General features: G+C 41.2%; 1 protein-coding gene across 8 annotated transcripts in view; it reads right to left on the reverse strand.

Moving 5' to 3' along the window:
- The window catches only part of kcnip4 (Kv channel interacting protein 4), a 147,310-nt gene that overhangs the window by 25,785 nt on the left and 106,366 nt on the right, over window positions 1–15,159 (reverse strand). The window contains exon 1 of one of the 8 annotated variants that reach the window (XM_037758359.1): window positions 5,711–6,332. The exons of the other annotated variants lie outside the window; for them this stretch is intronic. Coding sequence (XP_037614287.1) covers window positions 5,711–5,822 — 112 coding nt within the window. The 5' untranslated portion in view covers window positions 5,823–6,332. Of the gene's footprint in view, window positions 1–5,710; window positions 6,333–15,159 lie in introns of those variants that run through there. 8 annotated transcript variants of the gene reach the window in all.

Consider the following 15,159-nt stretch of genomic DNA (forward strand, 5'->3'; position numbering starts at 1 on the left):
TACCGGTAACTGAGGTATTGCTTCCATATTTTAATCTTTTAAATCCTACTTGCTTTCTTGAGTAATTATGCGATCCATTTCCTGAGAGGACATTGCTAATTAAATTGAATTAGCTGGACAGATCTTAAATGCCATGATCTGGAATAATGAAAATGATGCTAAACACTTCTGCTGACTCAACTTTCGTGATGGATGTGTGACTTAAGAAAGAAAACAATCCCATAAAGATGCAGTTTTTACCACGCCCATGAACCAATGTGTGTGTGTCCTGGAAATGTATACACTCCTGCACTTAACAAAATGAAGAATGCACTTTGATATTTTACAATGTTTCAAATTGCTTGCTGGCAGCCTACTTTAAACACCATAAATACCTGTACAGGAAATGAAGACATAAAGACCGCTATGACTAACAACATCTGCCTTGGACTCTAAAACATAACCGCGATTCTCATACTAAAGGGCCAGCTTTATACCCGCATGATGTGATTATTAATGACAGGCACGTCGGAACTGTTAGATCACAACTGAATGCCACCAAAACAACAGCAGAAAGGTCATTCATCATTTTTGTAGCATAAAAATTAAAAAGGCTCGTTTGATGTTAAATTTTTTTCCTCCAGTGACCGTTCAAGTGCTGGATGACAGTCAACCTGATACTGGACAACAAGATGAAGCTTGATCAAGGGTTGACCCTTAACGACAAACTGAAAAAATCGTAAAGTATAAGATGTGTCACGATTACAAAAGTGCATTGGCTTTAGCCTTTTGCTTTTATCAAACAAGACTTAGAGTATACTGTACAGCCACGGTGGCTCTGTGAGGCTTATGGTGCGTTTGAATTTCCGATTTCCCAGTTGGAAATTTCAACTGAAACGCCCCCTGAAGTCGGATTTCCAACTCAGAAAGTCGGCCGTTTGCTAAACACTTGTGAATTGACATTCCTAAGCTGTCTGTTGGTATGACAGACCGGTCAGCATTGCTATCCATAGAACCAAGCCTCTAGCATTGATACAAGTGGTTGAAATGATGTATTGAGGCAGGAAAATGAACCAAATTTATCAAATTACCATCCACATTATGGATCCGTTCCCTACCTAACCTTATGGAATATATAATTCAATATCTCAATATATCTGGTGACATTGTAAAGTTTCTGGGAAATCACTTGAATCATTGTTTTTTGGGTTAATTGAGCAAATTAAACCCAACATAGTCATAAAATGGTCTTGATCATTGCTTTGCAACACCGACTATAATGGTCTATTAAATGTATAGATATCGTGGTAAAAATGTATATCGCCTTATGGTGTGCATCGTCGTTTTGTCCAATCCAAGAATCCCATGCAATTAAACTAACAATAGATACAACTACCATCTACAGCTAACAAGAAGTTTAACTAACTAATCAGCTCACAATCTAGACCAAAAGTCCAGCAACACTGTGATTAATTAGGACCAACACAGAAGGAACTATTACATTAATTATTGTCAAAGTAAATGTGACAATTTATTGTGAAGCAGAGTTTTGGTTATATTCTTCAGCCCTGTTGTATATAAAGTTTGGTTTAACTGTAGCTGTCTCTGCATATACTTCAAATCCAATTAGTGGTTCAACTCAGCCGACCCGTTGACCTCCCCCGACCTGCTCATGACTGTAAGTGAAAACAGACGATGTGCAGCAAAACCATCCAGTGCTGCTGACACTAACTCTCTCCTGCTGCCAGGGCCATAAATCTCCATCAAGGACACAGAGAACACGAGAACTTTGTTAGATGGATATCAGCGCTAAGACACACTCCCTGCGCTCCCGCCCGATAATAGCTGACAGCGCGTCCAAATTGACACAACGTTCCATCCCTGTTCGGGTAATGGCGTACTTGTGAATGTGTGTGTGTGTGTGTGTGTGTGTGTGTGTGATTGAGGGGGTATGAGGTTGAGGATGTTGCTGCATACGCCTGAACCAGGGAATTATTTATCATTCTGTGACACGCTGATTAGTCTGCACCCTACGAGGCTTTGCTCAGCACTTTGCACTAATGGCTCTGCGTCGTATGAGCGTACGTAGAAATGTACACGTGTGTGTGTAAAGGATCAGGTTGTGTGTGTATGAGAGGAACAAAAAGTGTGTTCCTTGTTATGTCGCAATGCATCCAAACAAATCAGACAAGGAAATGTGAGGATAAATTACTACAGCGAGTTCTAACAAGAAGGCTCATTATCTCATTTTACTGGCCAAGTTGAGCCCACACTTAGCCAGCTGAAGTGGATACTAGCCTTGGGGTAGTTAGCAGGAATACATGCACACATCAGTCCAGCTACATTCATAATTAAACTTGGAGTGGGCTACCCATACGCTGCTCGCCAGGCCTTGCTGCCTTGCTCATATTCACAGTGCAATGCCCTAGTGATTGGGCATTGGCTGATGCAATGATCTTGTTAATTTTCTCCAGCATGGAAGCATGCCAAACCAGTGACAGGGAGAGGCTGTTCATTTTTTTTTCCAGGTCTAACGTCCTTTCACTCTGCAGTAGAAGTGATCAGAGTCTTACAGTCCCTGCAGGACAGACATGGTGATCCCGTCCGACTTGATCTTAACCAAGCTTGCAGTGTCTCTTTGCTGCCAGCTGACGCTACAGTAAAGAGCGGAACAAGTGTAAAACACATCCAGAGCGTTGCTCTCAGCTCACATTCTCTCCCGCAACTGGAAAGTTGCCACTTCAGATCTGCAGCCCAGCTGAGAAACTCCCTCTGCATTTAACGTACAGAGACTTTTAAAGCAAGACCTTTATCCCCACAGATGCCTCGGCGGATTTGCTCAGGTGGCCGGCAGCAGAGGGATGTGATCGTACTGGGCAGCTCCCAGCTGGGGACATGTCTGACTGTATGAATGTTAAGCGGAGCGTGCACGCTTAGTGAAATATTTCCCTAGAGGTTTCCTAAAAATAAAAAAGGTGAAAAAAAGGTTTAGTTATTGCAGAAGGTGACAGCTGCAAAAGGGGATTTGTGTAACCAAAATGTAAACAAAGGTAATTCTTGTGACTGCTGGGTTTTTATTATAAAAGGGAAGCAGTGTAAAGCTGTCACTTCACAGCAAGTATGGTCCTGAATTCTGATCTCAGCACTGGCCCTTCTTTTTGGAGTCAAGTGCTGAAACTGTTAGTTGATTAATAGATTAGTAGATGGAAAGAGAATGAATTGTCTTATTTAGCAAAAGTGATAATCAGTGATATGATTTGCTGCTTCTTTTTTCTTTTTCGTATTACTGTGAAATGAATTGTTTTCGGTTTTGAATTAGTAAGTTGAGCAAAATAATCAGCTTGAAGATGTCACCTTGGGCTCTGGGAAATTGTGATGGATAGTTTACTATTTGCTGACATTTTAGACAAAGATAACAAATAGCAATAAAAAAAAAAAAATCAACAGATATCTCGAGAATGAAAATAATGATTAAATGCAGCTCTAGTGAAGTGGTTTGCATTAAAGCTGAAATGATTAGACAATTACTCGACAACTATTTTTTATAAATTAATTAATCTTTTTTCAAGCAAAAATGCCAATATTTGTTGGTTTCTACCTCTTCAATGAGAAGATTTGATGCTTTTCTTTTTCATACTCTTTATGATAGTAAAATTAATATCTTTGAGTTTTGCACTGTTAGATGCATCGGTCAAACTGACACACCGATAGCAGAACACAACAGCCACTGCACACACAGAGGAGAAGACTAGAGCAGGGGAACTCACAGCGATGTAACAAACCCATGTGCCCATCGATGTATGTGCCTCAGTATCAGAAGCCGAGGGGCGTGATAAAGCGGCGGTATTTGACCACCTGAATGGGCTATTAGCTGGGGGTTACACCCCAACGTGGGGCCCAAAGGCTGTTGGCTGAAGCCCAGCAGCGTTCCGAGTGAAGCTAAATAAGAAGAAAAGGGAAAACACAGGCAGAGGGCTGCAGGGTCTCTGCAGAAACAAACACCACCACACACTTCTAGTGGGGCATAAGTGATGATTGAGAGGGATTAATCAGTCTATACATTGCTTTTTAGGGACTTGTCGCATATTTTACCTTTAAATAAGCAATTTATGTTGATTTGGGAAATAAAAACAGCAATTTTTACAAACTGAATAACCGAGAAATTAATCAACATATTAATTGATAATAAAAATAAGGTTGTTGCATATAGCTCATGATCTATATGCTGATGCATGGGGTTTAGTTTCCTCCCACTCCAAAAAACATCATGATTTTTTGTCTCCAAATTACCCACAGATGTGAATTCCAGTGTTAATACTGTATGTTTGAAAAGATCTGCGATGCCTCATTTTCAAGACCATTTCCCTAAAAAGATTTCAGGCTTATTTTCAACCCGACACCCGCCCTCCCTCCCTCTCCTGAACATGACTTCAGCACAACATCGATACCTGTATTGACTGTTCGTCAGCCGCTACCACAGGCTCAGATAGCAGATATTCTGCAAGTAATTACACTCTGAGACACCTGTGTGGAATACAGATCACACCATCAGGCAAACGGCGCTCGACACGCTGGTTTCACATCTCTATCGTCTCACCATGGAAACTAATCAATATCACGTCGGCTGCATCTGTTAATGCAGAGCGAGGGGAAGGCAAGTTTCAACTCACCGCTGTTTAGTGGAGCATGTAAACTGTTATACGCTGAGCCTGAGCTCCACAGTTCCCCCCAAATGAAAACACTGCTCCCATGTGCCTTTTAAAATAACACAACCACAGCCAACAAACAGACGCTAACGCCTCTGTGCTCCATCCAAACACTTCCCTCAGGTCAGATCAGCTTTTTCCAGCAATACACACTATTCCACATTAGCACTTTTCTGATCATCTCCCTGAATATGCATACAGCTTTGGAGATTGATTGTCCTAATTAGAAAAAAATAAGGCGTGTTTACTAAACAGCAGTCTGATGGATGGGCTGGTTTTGGGCTCAAACTGCTTACTATGCTGCTCTACTTTATTTAATGACACAACTGAAGTGGGTCCAAACTAAACAGTTTATTTAGGCCTGAAACATTCTGTGCTTAGTGAGCCTTACTGTGCCCGTTCACTATGACAGGTTTGCCATGAAAAAGTTGTTATTTGACTGTATTTTGAGCTAATTAACATGACTGTACACACATTTATGAACTATATACACAGAAACAGGGAAACCACCCCCACAAACCAAGAAAAAACAAGCTAATTTCACAGTTCTCAACTCTAGAAATGCAATCAGAACTTGTCTGTCAAGTTCGTCGGTCTGATCTTTCTGAAGTGACACGTCTTTCCTGCTCGATATCTTCCTCCCTCCAGTCACGTCACAAGCTCTTTATGTTTTCATAGCTTCAGCTCGGAAGATAAGACAGTCCATTTGTTTTTTTATCTGAGTCACTGAGTCCTGCTTTGGTATGGTGACCTCCATTAACTTGTCAAGTTTTCAAATGGAAACTTCAAATTCAGATATGTTAGGAGGAGTAAGGAGTTACTCTCTCTCTCTCTCTTTGAAACACACTTAAAGTTGAAGTTTCCATTTGATGTGTCAAGGGAAATGACTGAAATGATGAAATGATTGAAAATGCTGTCAACACATTCTCTCCATAAGCTATTTTTTTCAATTCCAGCTGTGATTTCTCTCTTTTCTGTGTCTTCTTTTCTGTCCGCCTCTCCCTCAATTTCCATCAGCGCCTTACCCTCTGAGAAGCTGATGAGCCCCAGGATGTGCAGCAGCTTGATGGAAGCGAACACCAGCACCACGATGCCCACCGTCTGCAGCCCCTCAGTCTCCCAGATCGCGCTCAGCATCGCTCCGCCCTCGCCCCACTCCGCGCCACCATACCCTGACCCGAGCCCGGAGCCCGAGCCGGGCTCCTCGCCCTCGGGAACAACGCCAGGACCAGGACCAGGACCAGGACCAGTGCTGCCACCTGGCCCCGCGCTCAAGTTCCCCCGCACCCACTCCAGCGCTACACCGGCCCACACGCACGGGCCGGGCGCCTCCTGGCACCCGCCTACTGCCCGCTCGCTCCCTAAATCCAGTCTGGGTTGGGCTAGAATTGGAGGAGGTTAAGACCAAGAAATGTTGGCCTCAGGTTTGTGAGGAGACTGAAGTCATTAAAGATCTCTCTCAGGGGTCACTGAAAATTAAGAAAAACTGACTCAAAAGGGAATAAAGTCCACTCAAGCTGATCTCAATCCTTCTTCTTCTTCTTTTCTCTCGTCACAAATGAGGAGACATGTGAAAAGCAGCGGAAACGCAGACAGAGCAAACTCTGCTCTGACAGTTTTGTGGCTCTCTCTCGTTCTTTCAGGCGCACTGACTGCCTCACCGCAAAGTAAAGGGAGGGAAGATGAGAGGGAGTGGATATGAGTGAGGGAGAGAGGAGAGGAGGGAGGGGAGATGAGGCCGAGGCAGAGGGGAGGTGTGGTGCTACAGTAGAAGACGCACAACCTCTCATGAGCTCTACATGTTAAAACATACTAGAAACAAATCCTAAAATGCAAATACAGCACAGCACATGTCAATGCATTTTAATAGCATGTCAGTTTTGAGTTATTCTGTTCAGACACTATTACAGTCTAGTCATATCATGGAATCTCTAATATCGCTATCACTATTTCCAGGCTGTGTGAAGGATTGAAGTTGAAGATGATGAAGAAAAAAAAAGAGGGAAAATAATTCCATAGCAGGACGGACGGCCAAAACAATAGCTTTCTTATGAGGCATTGTAATCTACTTCAAACAGACAAAATAAATCTCTCATGCTTCAAACTACTGTTGAAAAGAGGCTTTTGGAAATCTTACTCATATGGTAATTTTTTAAAAAGTTTTTAAAAAGGCTTAAAGCTGTGACAAAACTTCAACGCACACAATCCACTAAAAATAATACGTACTTTAATGGCAACTAAAGGGAAAATTCCCCAAAATGTCCACCTATGTTAGCGCTAATTGTGCCTTCTCTAGTCCCCAAAAGTTGTGCGTAGGAGGGTGTGATGGGTACAGGGAATACTAGGTGAGTGGGGAGAGTCCATATGCCTCAGTGGTCTTTACACACATTGATGTAAGAGTATAGAAAGAGAGGGAAAAGTAGTATTGATCCTACACCACTTCATCAAATGTAACCGCTTGTTTTCAAAAGGAGCTTGATTCCACTGAGATGTAGTGGATTGTTGAAGAGAACAAACACAGTGTGAGTGTGAGAGAGAGTGAGGGTGATTCATGCAGTCAGTGTTTGTAGCAAATGAGTGAAGACACCACCATCTACTGCCCCTGTGTAGTCATAGTCATCATCATCATCCACCACCATATGAATAATTTCTTCACAAATCAATAGAAAAATGTGTCAGAAATAACTGAATTTCATTTACATGAAATATCATTAGCCTCGCTAAGTACACGCTCAAAACATCCAAAAACACAATTCAAAGCTCATGAATTTTTTAATTAATTTGCAAGTCAATTTTCAAGACTATTTTGAGCCACAGAAAAAATCCTCTGCTGTTTTTTCTGCTTTCATTCCATCTGCAATGAAGTCAGCCGTATATCATTGATGTAAATGCACGAAACCACCTTAATTACAATCATGACGGCGGTGTATTATTTTGGCGCCGTAACCGAAACAGTGACTCACCTCTTACTCAATTGCTCTATGATAAATGTTCAATAAGAAGCAGCTTATTTTCAGTGATGGAAAAACTCCCATGAATTCATTTACATTCAGTCCATCTGCTGCTTCCGCTCTTTTCCAAACAACACAGAATGCAAAATGAGGGACGTAATCCTGCTTTAAAAATAAAAAATATATATATATCTTTGTGAATAATTTAGCACGATGCCGTTTGAAAAAGAAAATAATATTCAGCAGACACATCCGACTTGATGTGGATGGCCCCTGGCCATGCGAGGAGTCGTTGTTATGCGAGTCTCATACGCAGAAAGTGAAAAATACACACTGACAATAAGACTGCATGGACAGTTTGAGTGTGTGTGTTGTTCTTGAAATCGAATTAGAGAAAAAAGTGCTCTTTCAGACAACAATGTAGGGACGTATGCTTCCTGTTTGGGAAAGGAGATTGTTCCAGTAAAGAGTGACTGCTGAGTCTGTTTTTTTGTTCCAAGTCACCACTATGAATGGACCTTCCGTTGTTATTGGTCCACATTAGCCTACAGATACCATTTGTCTAACGGGCATCAGCCAGGAAAAAAATCATTTCTAGATTATATCTACTATAAATGGCCAAACTGTCCAAACTGCAGGTGAAGGGATAGCAAAGACATTTTGAATTAACATTAAAGCTGCTATAACCAATATTTTCATATCAACAACTGATCAAATGACATGTAATGTGAAAGTTGTTACTTGTAGTTACGAACCCACAGAGAATTATCACGCGACTTTGCAGTTCCCCTCAGCTCCACAGAGCGTGTTAGTGCCCTTCAGCTCATTGTTTTGGGTGAACCAGAACCGTAAAGTTTTGGTTCACCCTCACAGCTCTCATCAGTGTGCAGCAGGCAGTTGTTTTGAGCGAAAAAAGTTCTATTTAGTACATCTCAAAAAAGCACCACAAGTGTCTGATTTCTAAAAACAATAAAACCTATTTTCAAATGTTATTGTAGCACAATAGTAAGCCGATGAAAGTCAATAACAAAGTCCCATGAGGAACAATTGCTGGCTCGGTTCAAAGCATTACCCAGCTGCCATGTACAGTGGAGTGTATTGAGCGTAAGCTGACCTAAATGTTGGATGCTTCATTGACTCCTGGGCTGCAACATCCAGCTCACAGCAGCAGCGCTGCCAACATGTGGCCACTGGCACTACATCAATGAAGCCACAGTCACATCACATTTACAGTTTCCTGAATGCAGCCAAGTTTCCCCATAGCCAGAGGGATGCATTGCTCTGGTCTTAATCTGCCATGGCACAGCTCTCCAAACAATCCCTGGTAGACTGATGGTTAATAAAACATGGAGGAGTGATTGACCAATCATAACCTTTGCCCAGCACAGAGATACTATATCCGCTCAATAAATTATTGAAGCAATATGGGTGGAGGTGAGAGGGTGAGACATGTAAGAAAAGAAAAAAGAGAGGGGGTGGAATTTTTGTTCCACAGAGCATCCGTCCAATTATTAGAAGAGCCATGATTCTATCAACGCTGCTGACAGGTAAATATTACATCCCACATCTTGCTCCATTAATGTCACACAAATTCTGGACAAATCACCACTCTAACACTGTTACAGCATGACAGGTGTGACAGATGGAAAACCAAAAAATTCTGCCTTTATGGACCTAAAAAGGCTATTTTGTTTTGGAAGATTGAAATTGCAAAATTATTTTGTATTTAAATTGGAAAAAGAAAATGAAAGCTGTAGAGTGTTGACATTGCTATGATGTGGAACAAAGATTGGAGGCCTTTGAATGAGGTTGTGTGGAGGGCTATTTAGAAGACAGATGACTCAGTGTTGTTCTGATCTGATGACTTTGTAGTGGTGAAACATTTGTCAGGCAACAACATAACGTCTTACATATAGCATTACAAAAACTGCCTGTTTCTATAGCTAACGGTACCTGAATGTAAAGAGAAAATGGCGAGAAAATACAAACCAAATACTTAAATGCCTTCTGCTAAGTGGCTGGTGGAAATGTGGATTGTAAAGAAACTTCTTGCAGCTATTATTTATGTAACCATTTTGCTCCCTCAAGAAAACAGTGCTTTGTAAGAGCTGGGTAAACTTGCCCTGAGCCGTGGCTGTGAACTGGCTGATAAAGTACAACTCAAACACAACACATCCCACTTTTTTTGTTAATTTATTAACTCTTTTCGCCCAGCGTTTTTAACTCCCACCTGCACTAAATGCGTCAACTGTCTCAATTTCAAGCATCAAAATGAAACGTATGAAAGGATGGTTACAGCTGTCACTGACTGGATCAGGAGACGTTAAGTCCAAAATGATAAACACAATCAGCATAACAGTCATATCCTTGGTGTCGGGTATGATTCAGTCCTTTACCTGCTGTCAGGAGAAAAGCCTGTTTGATTCATACCAATGACTTACAGATTTAAATACACATTTTCCCACATGGACAACATGTATAAATGTTAGATCTTCTGACCCAGTGCAGGGGGCGACTCCTCTGGTTGCAAAAAGAAGTCTGATTTTATAGAAGTCTATGAGAAAACGACCCTACTACTCACTTGATTTATTACCTCAGTAAACATTGTAAACATGAGTTTATGGTCTCAATCACTAGTTTCAAGTCTTCTTCAATACAGCATGATGTTCATTTAGTAAATAATGGTCCCATTTAGAGTCAAATAGACCATAAAGCAGGGTATGCTTTAGGGCGTGGCTACCTTGTGATTGACAGGTCGCTACCACGGCGTTGTCCGGTCTGGGAGTTGTTCGTGTTTCCGTCTTAGAACTTTAACTCTTTCACAGTGTGTTTTCAGATCATGAAAGTTAATTATAACATTTGTGGTCAACTAAAAATGTCTTATTTGGCATTCAGTTATACTTAGCTCCAGCCTCTCGTTTCACTTCTGGTTGCAAAAAAACAAGATGGCAAGTGTCAAAAGCCAAGATAGCACTGGCCGAAAATGCCAAACTCAAGGCTTCAAAGCGGCAGTCCACAAACCAATGGGCGACATCACAGTGACAACTTCCACTAGTCAGTCTAAGTGTAGACCAGACAAATAACTTGAAAGAAGCGTCTATGCAATTTTGACAGGAATTTAATTTGATCAGTCTACTGTATTTTTCAATATCTGTTTACATAAAACAGAGATACATCCCTTTTAAAAACGAACCAGTTAAGAATTCCTTTTTGGAGCTTTTGATGGCTACACAAAAAACATCCAATCACTCAGTGCCATCATGTTTTCAGTGAAGAGTTTCACACAGACCTCGTCCATCCTCCATAACCTCTGACGGACGGCATATTTAAGTGATCAAAGTCTGAAATGTCAAGCTTCTCTGAGGTCTGGCATGTCATCATCCCTCAGTCCTTATCGGTGTAATGAACAGGATAAGTCTGAGAGACAGACCTGCAGCCTTTTTGTTCATCAGCCTCTGTAGACTGAGAGACATTGATCTCGGGAACGATTACAGATTTTTCTCACTCATCGCTGCCACCTGTCTCGTCACTTTCCATCCTCGGTATTCGCAAAGGGAGGATCTTATCGCTTCTCGTCTGGGCAGAGTGGACACAGAGGACACGACCTGACGACGTCAATGGATCAGCCCCGCCGACGGTGGTTGTGTTAAACACAAAATGTAGAGAAAGGAAAAACAAACTGATAATCCATCTATTATACACAAACAAGCCTAACATGTTGCAACACTGTAGGCAATGATGCAGAAACTTTAAGAATTTCCTTCCAAACTGCTTAGACTATTAGGTAACTAGCTTACCACAGTAAACCGTGATAAACTAAATTGAACACCACAGGTGCAGGGGTAATTTAAATGAGTCTTTTCCGGAGAATGCAACGTCCTATAGATTTTTATTTTTTATATTTTCACACAGTGACAAAATGGCACATACCCAACAACCCCCAAGACCAACATTTCCATTATGTATTGGACAAGTGTTATCTTTCTTTGAGCCTCTGTGAAAGTACGGGACCAGGAGAGGGGAGCCGGCTTCGAGGTAACCGTCATCAATCAAAGCGACGCCGATCGTTGGACACGGAAAAGAGGCGAAGGAGACATCGTCCCGCTGTTTATGGATCAGCTTAGGGCACATGTGGGTGATATAATTAGGTGACACCTGCAGCGATTTGCTCAGATATGCAAAGCAGCATTCGTGTTTTGGGTTGTGTTTTCCAAGGCACATTAAAATGAGGCTGTCATATTTACTGAAGCGGCACCTGTGAAGGGGAAGGCAATTATAAACTGTGAACCGGGGCAAACCTCAGCGTAGCAGCATGTGCAATCAACCGTGGAGAGCCATGGGGCGACTCTGATACTGAGGACCTACTTCGTGGACTCTAGATAACTCCGCCAGGTGCGTGTGCCTGCATGCATTTACGGGAATTTGCGATTTTCAACCCTTCAACCTCTTTAGTATAAACAGAACCAAAATGATTAAAGGAAAGAGAAGGTATCAAGAAGTATGACTCAACTGTTTTAGCTTCAAATGGGAGCATTCAGCCCATTGAATGTTATTTATGATTGTAATAAATGTGTCTCTACATTCAAGGTTGGATGGGCAGTAAACACACGAGCTTGCTGATCATTTTCCCATGGGAATCAGTTGTATCCTCCCATTTGCAAGTTAAGAATGTATCCTGTTAAAGACCCAAACTAAAAAAGCAATGGGCCAATTCAGGATGTACACTTAAAATACATTCTTTTAACCATAACTATGGTTTCTCACCAAATGCACAAGCGTAGGATTTGAGCTGAAACAATTAATCAATTGGTCGCTCGGTCAATCTATTGTGAATCATCATTTAAGTCCATTTTCTAGCTGTTCATATAAATATTTGGTTCCAGGTTCCAGCTTAATTTTTTTCTTTATCTCATGTAATTTGACACATGGCAAAGGACGCTTTTAAGTGTATGTCTATGAAGTTTTTTAAAGGTATGCATGTCTGTGAAGCCAAAGACAAATTTCCATGCAAGTGGACAATAAAGATGTCTATTCTATTCCATTCATGTGAAAGTGATTACCTTTTGGATTCAGACCAAAACAACAAAACAAGCAATTTCAGGAAATAGTGAAAAACATTTTTCACTATTTTCTGACATTTTATAACAATTAGCTGAGAAAGTAAATGCTAGATTAATTAATAATACAAAATAATTGTTAGTTGCAGCCATGACGTCGTGCCAAAGAAGGCTAGTTGAGACTGTGGCGATATCTTAACAACTGCTCGAGTGAAAGCAATACACACAATTTTCCGTTAGATTTTGCACCGCCAAGTTAAACGAAAGTCACCCAAAATATGCTAAATAAGCAAAGAGGAAATAGAGGTGTATCCGTGCCAAATCTGACTGGAAAAAAGATTGTAGACTTCAATTTTGTGCAACCCAACAACTACAACTACACACTGCACTATGATCGTACCAGGACGTCTTGTAAGTAGCAAACACATTCTTATTACAATGAAGCTCACAGCAGCGTGATGATTAATGATTAAGCAGCTTTGTGTGTTAAAATCTTCGCTTTAAATGCTTTGTCTTGTGCTGTGAGTTGCGTAAATTAGAGTGAAAGCCCAGTATGACATCTCTTAAGAAATGTCAGCCTCCCTTAGTGAATGCCATTCATTTTCTTCTTTTTTACAGCAAGACCACTAGATTTGTATCAACATCCCAATTCATTTCAGATGATTCATTCTAGTGTAAAAGGGAAAAGTCAATGACATCGTCTGTCTGCAAACGGACAGCAGCACAAAGCTCGGGGCAGTGTGCTGGAGCTGATAACATTGACCTGCTTTTTCTCCGTGGCTTAGCCATATTAGCTCTGACATGGCTATCTGACAGCTCGCTGCAGACAACATGTAGCGGCAAGGAGTAAGACACGGATCGCCTTTGCACGGCCGGCCTGTCGTCTGATTTACGGTGCGCTATCCTTCAGCAGCAAAGTGCCAGTCAAACGACACTTCAAGTGCAAAGGTCAACGGAGAATATGCATTAGCAGGAGCAGTAAAAAGAGAGACGGCGAGGGAGACATAAAATGGCAGACAGAATACACAACGGCTGGAGCCACTGTCCAGGGGATGAGATATAACAAGCATAGTTCATCAGTAAGAAATGGACTCTGAGAGGAAATCAATACAGGTGGCTATATCTTAGAGAATCATGAATTTTAGTATACAATCGTTGAGTCGGAGCGATGAGTGGTGTGTCAAATGAATCAAATCCCTGTAACATTCATAGTACCGCTGAGTTAGACAACCAAAGAGACCCTGACTTGATTGATCGAAACATGTGTGAATATTGGATTGCATTCAACAGGCAAGGAGAACAAGGACTCCACTGGGATGGCCATGTTGTTCTGTGTCAGCTTGAGGTGTAAGGCCAACATGTCAGCTTTAAGAACTTTCTAAGATGATATAGTGAGGCTTTTGTTTCAGTCTACATTCTGCCCTACACATTGTGTGTATCCTTGAGGTCTAACAAATGTGCAGAATGCTTTTCCTCCCTCATAAAACATTTGCAAAGCTGTTTTTTCTTAAGTTTTGACACCTGCACTTTCTATATCCACGTTAACTTACTACTACTTCTTCTTTACTGCCTTTGTTGGCACATTGCTGCGTTTCTTGGAGCGCTACCGCCACCTGTAGTTCAGTGGAATAGTGTGAAAGCATTAGCAGAAATGCGTACCGTGTCACCTGCATGTGCGACAACAACAACAACAAAAAAAAAACATTTCTCCATCGCAATAATGGTCAACAAATCCACAGGATGGAACGCATTGGTAGCCGAGTGGTTACACCACATGCCATATAACCGCAACATCCCGGGTTCGATTCCAGCCTTGGGACCTTTGTTGCATGACATACCCCACTCTCGTTCTCACCCATTTCTACTCTGTCATCTGTCAAATACAAGCAGAAATACCTCCCCCAAAAAATCTAATAATCTAAAAAAAATTGATAAAATGAAAAAAGTCTACAGGGTACCTTTAATAGGTCAACATATCCTCATACAACTGTTTTTATAATATCTTACGAAAAGTTATTTCTAATGTTTTGTGCGTTTTCCTATGAATGCACACAGTATTTTCAAAATAAATTTCCGTCTTCACAAGAAACAACTTGGTTAGGTTTTGGCAACAAAATTACTTAGTTAGGATTAGGAAAAGATTGTGGTTTGGGTTAAAATAACTATGCTTGAAATACTTACTTAGGCTTAGGCAATAAAAGAAAGATTTTGCAAGAGCGTTACTTGAGTAAAGAAGTTATGTGACAAATAAGTCAAAGTTTGGAGGTGTAACTTAAATGCGGAAGTTACGTGACTCACACAGGATACGAATACCGGTCTCCCGGGTCCTGGCTCACTATTACGTGGATTACATACGAAACTGATTTTGTAGGATACATACAAATTACAGTGCATTACTTTCTGTAGATATAGCTACAAACGGTGTATGAGAACAGCCTGAATAGGTTAATGGCACAAGACACAGGT

This window comes from Sebastes umbrosus, chromosome 22 (assembly GCF_015220745.1).
Source record: "Sebastes umbrosus isolate fSebUmb1 chromosome 22, fSebUmb1.pri, whole genome shotgun sequence".
In the NCBI taxonomy this organism is placed as follows: domain Eukaryota; kingdom Metazoa; phylum Chordata; class Actinopteri; order Perciformes; family Sebastidae; genus Sebastes; species Sebastes umbrosus.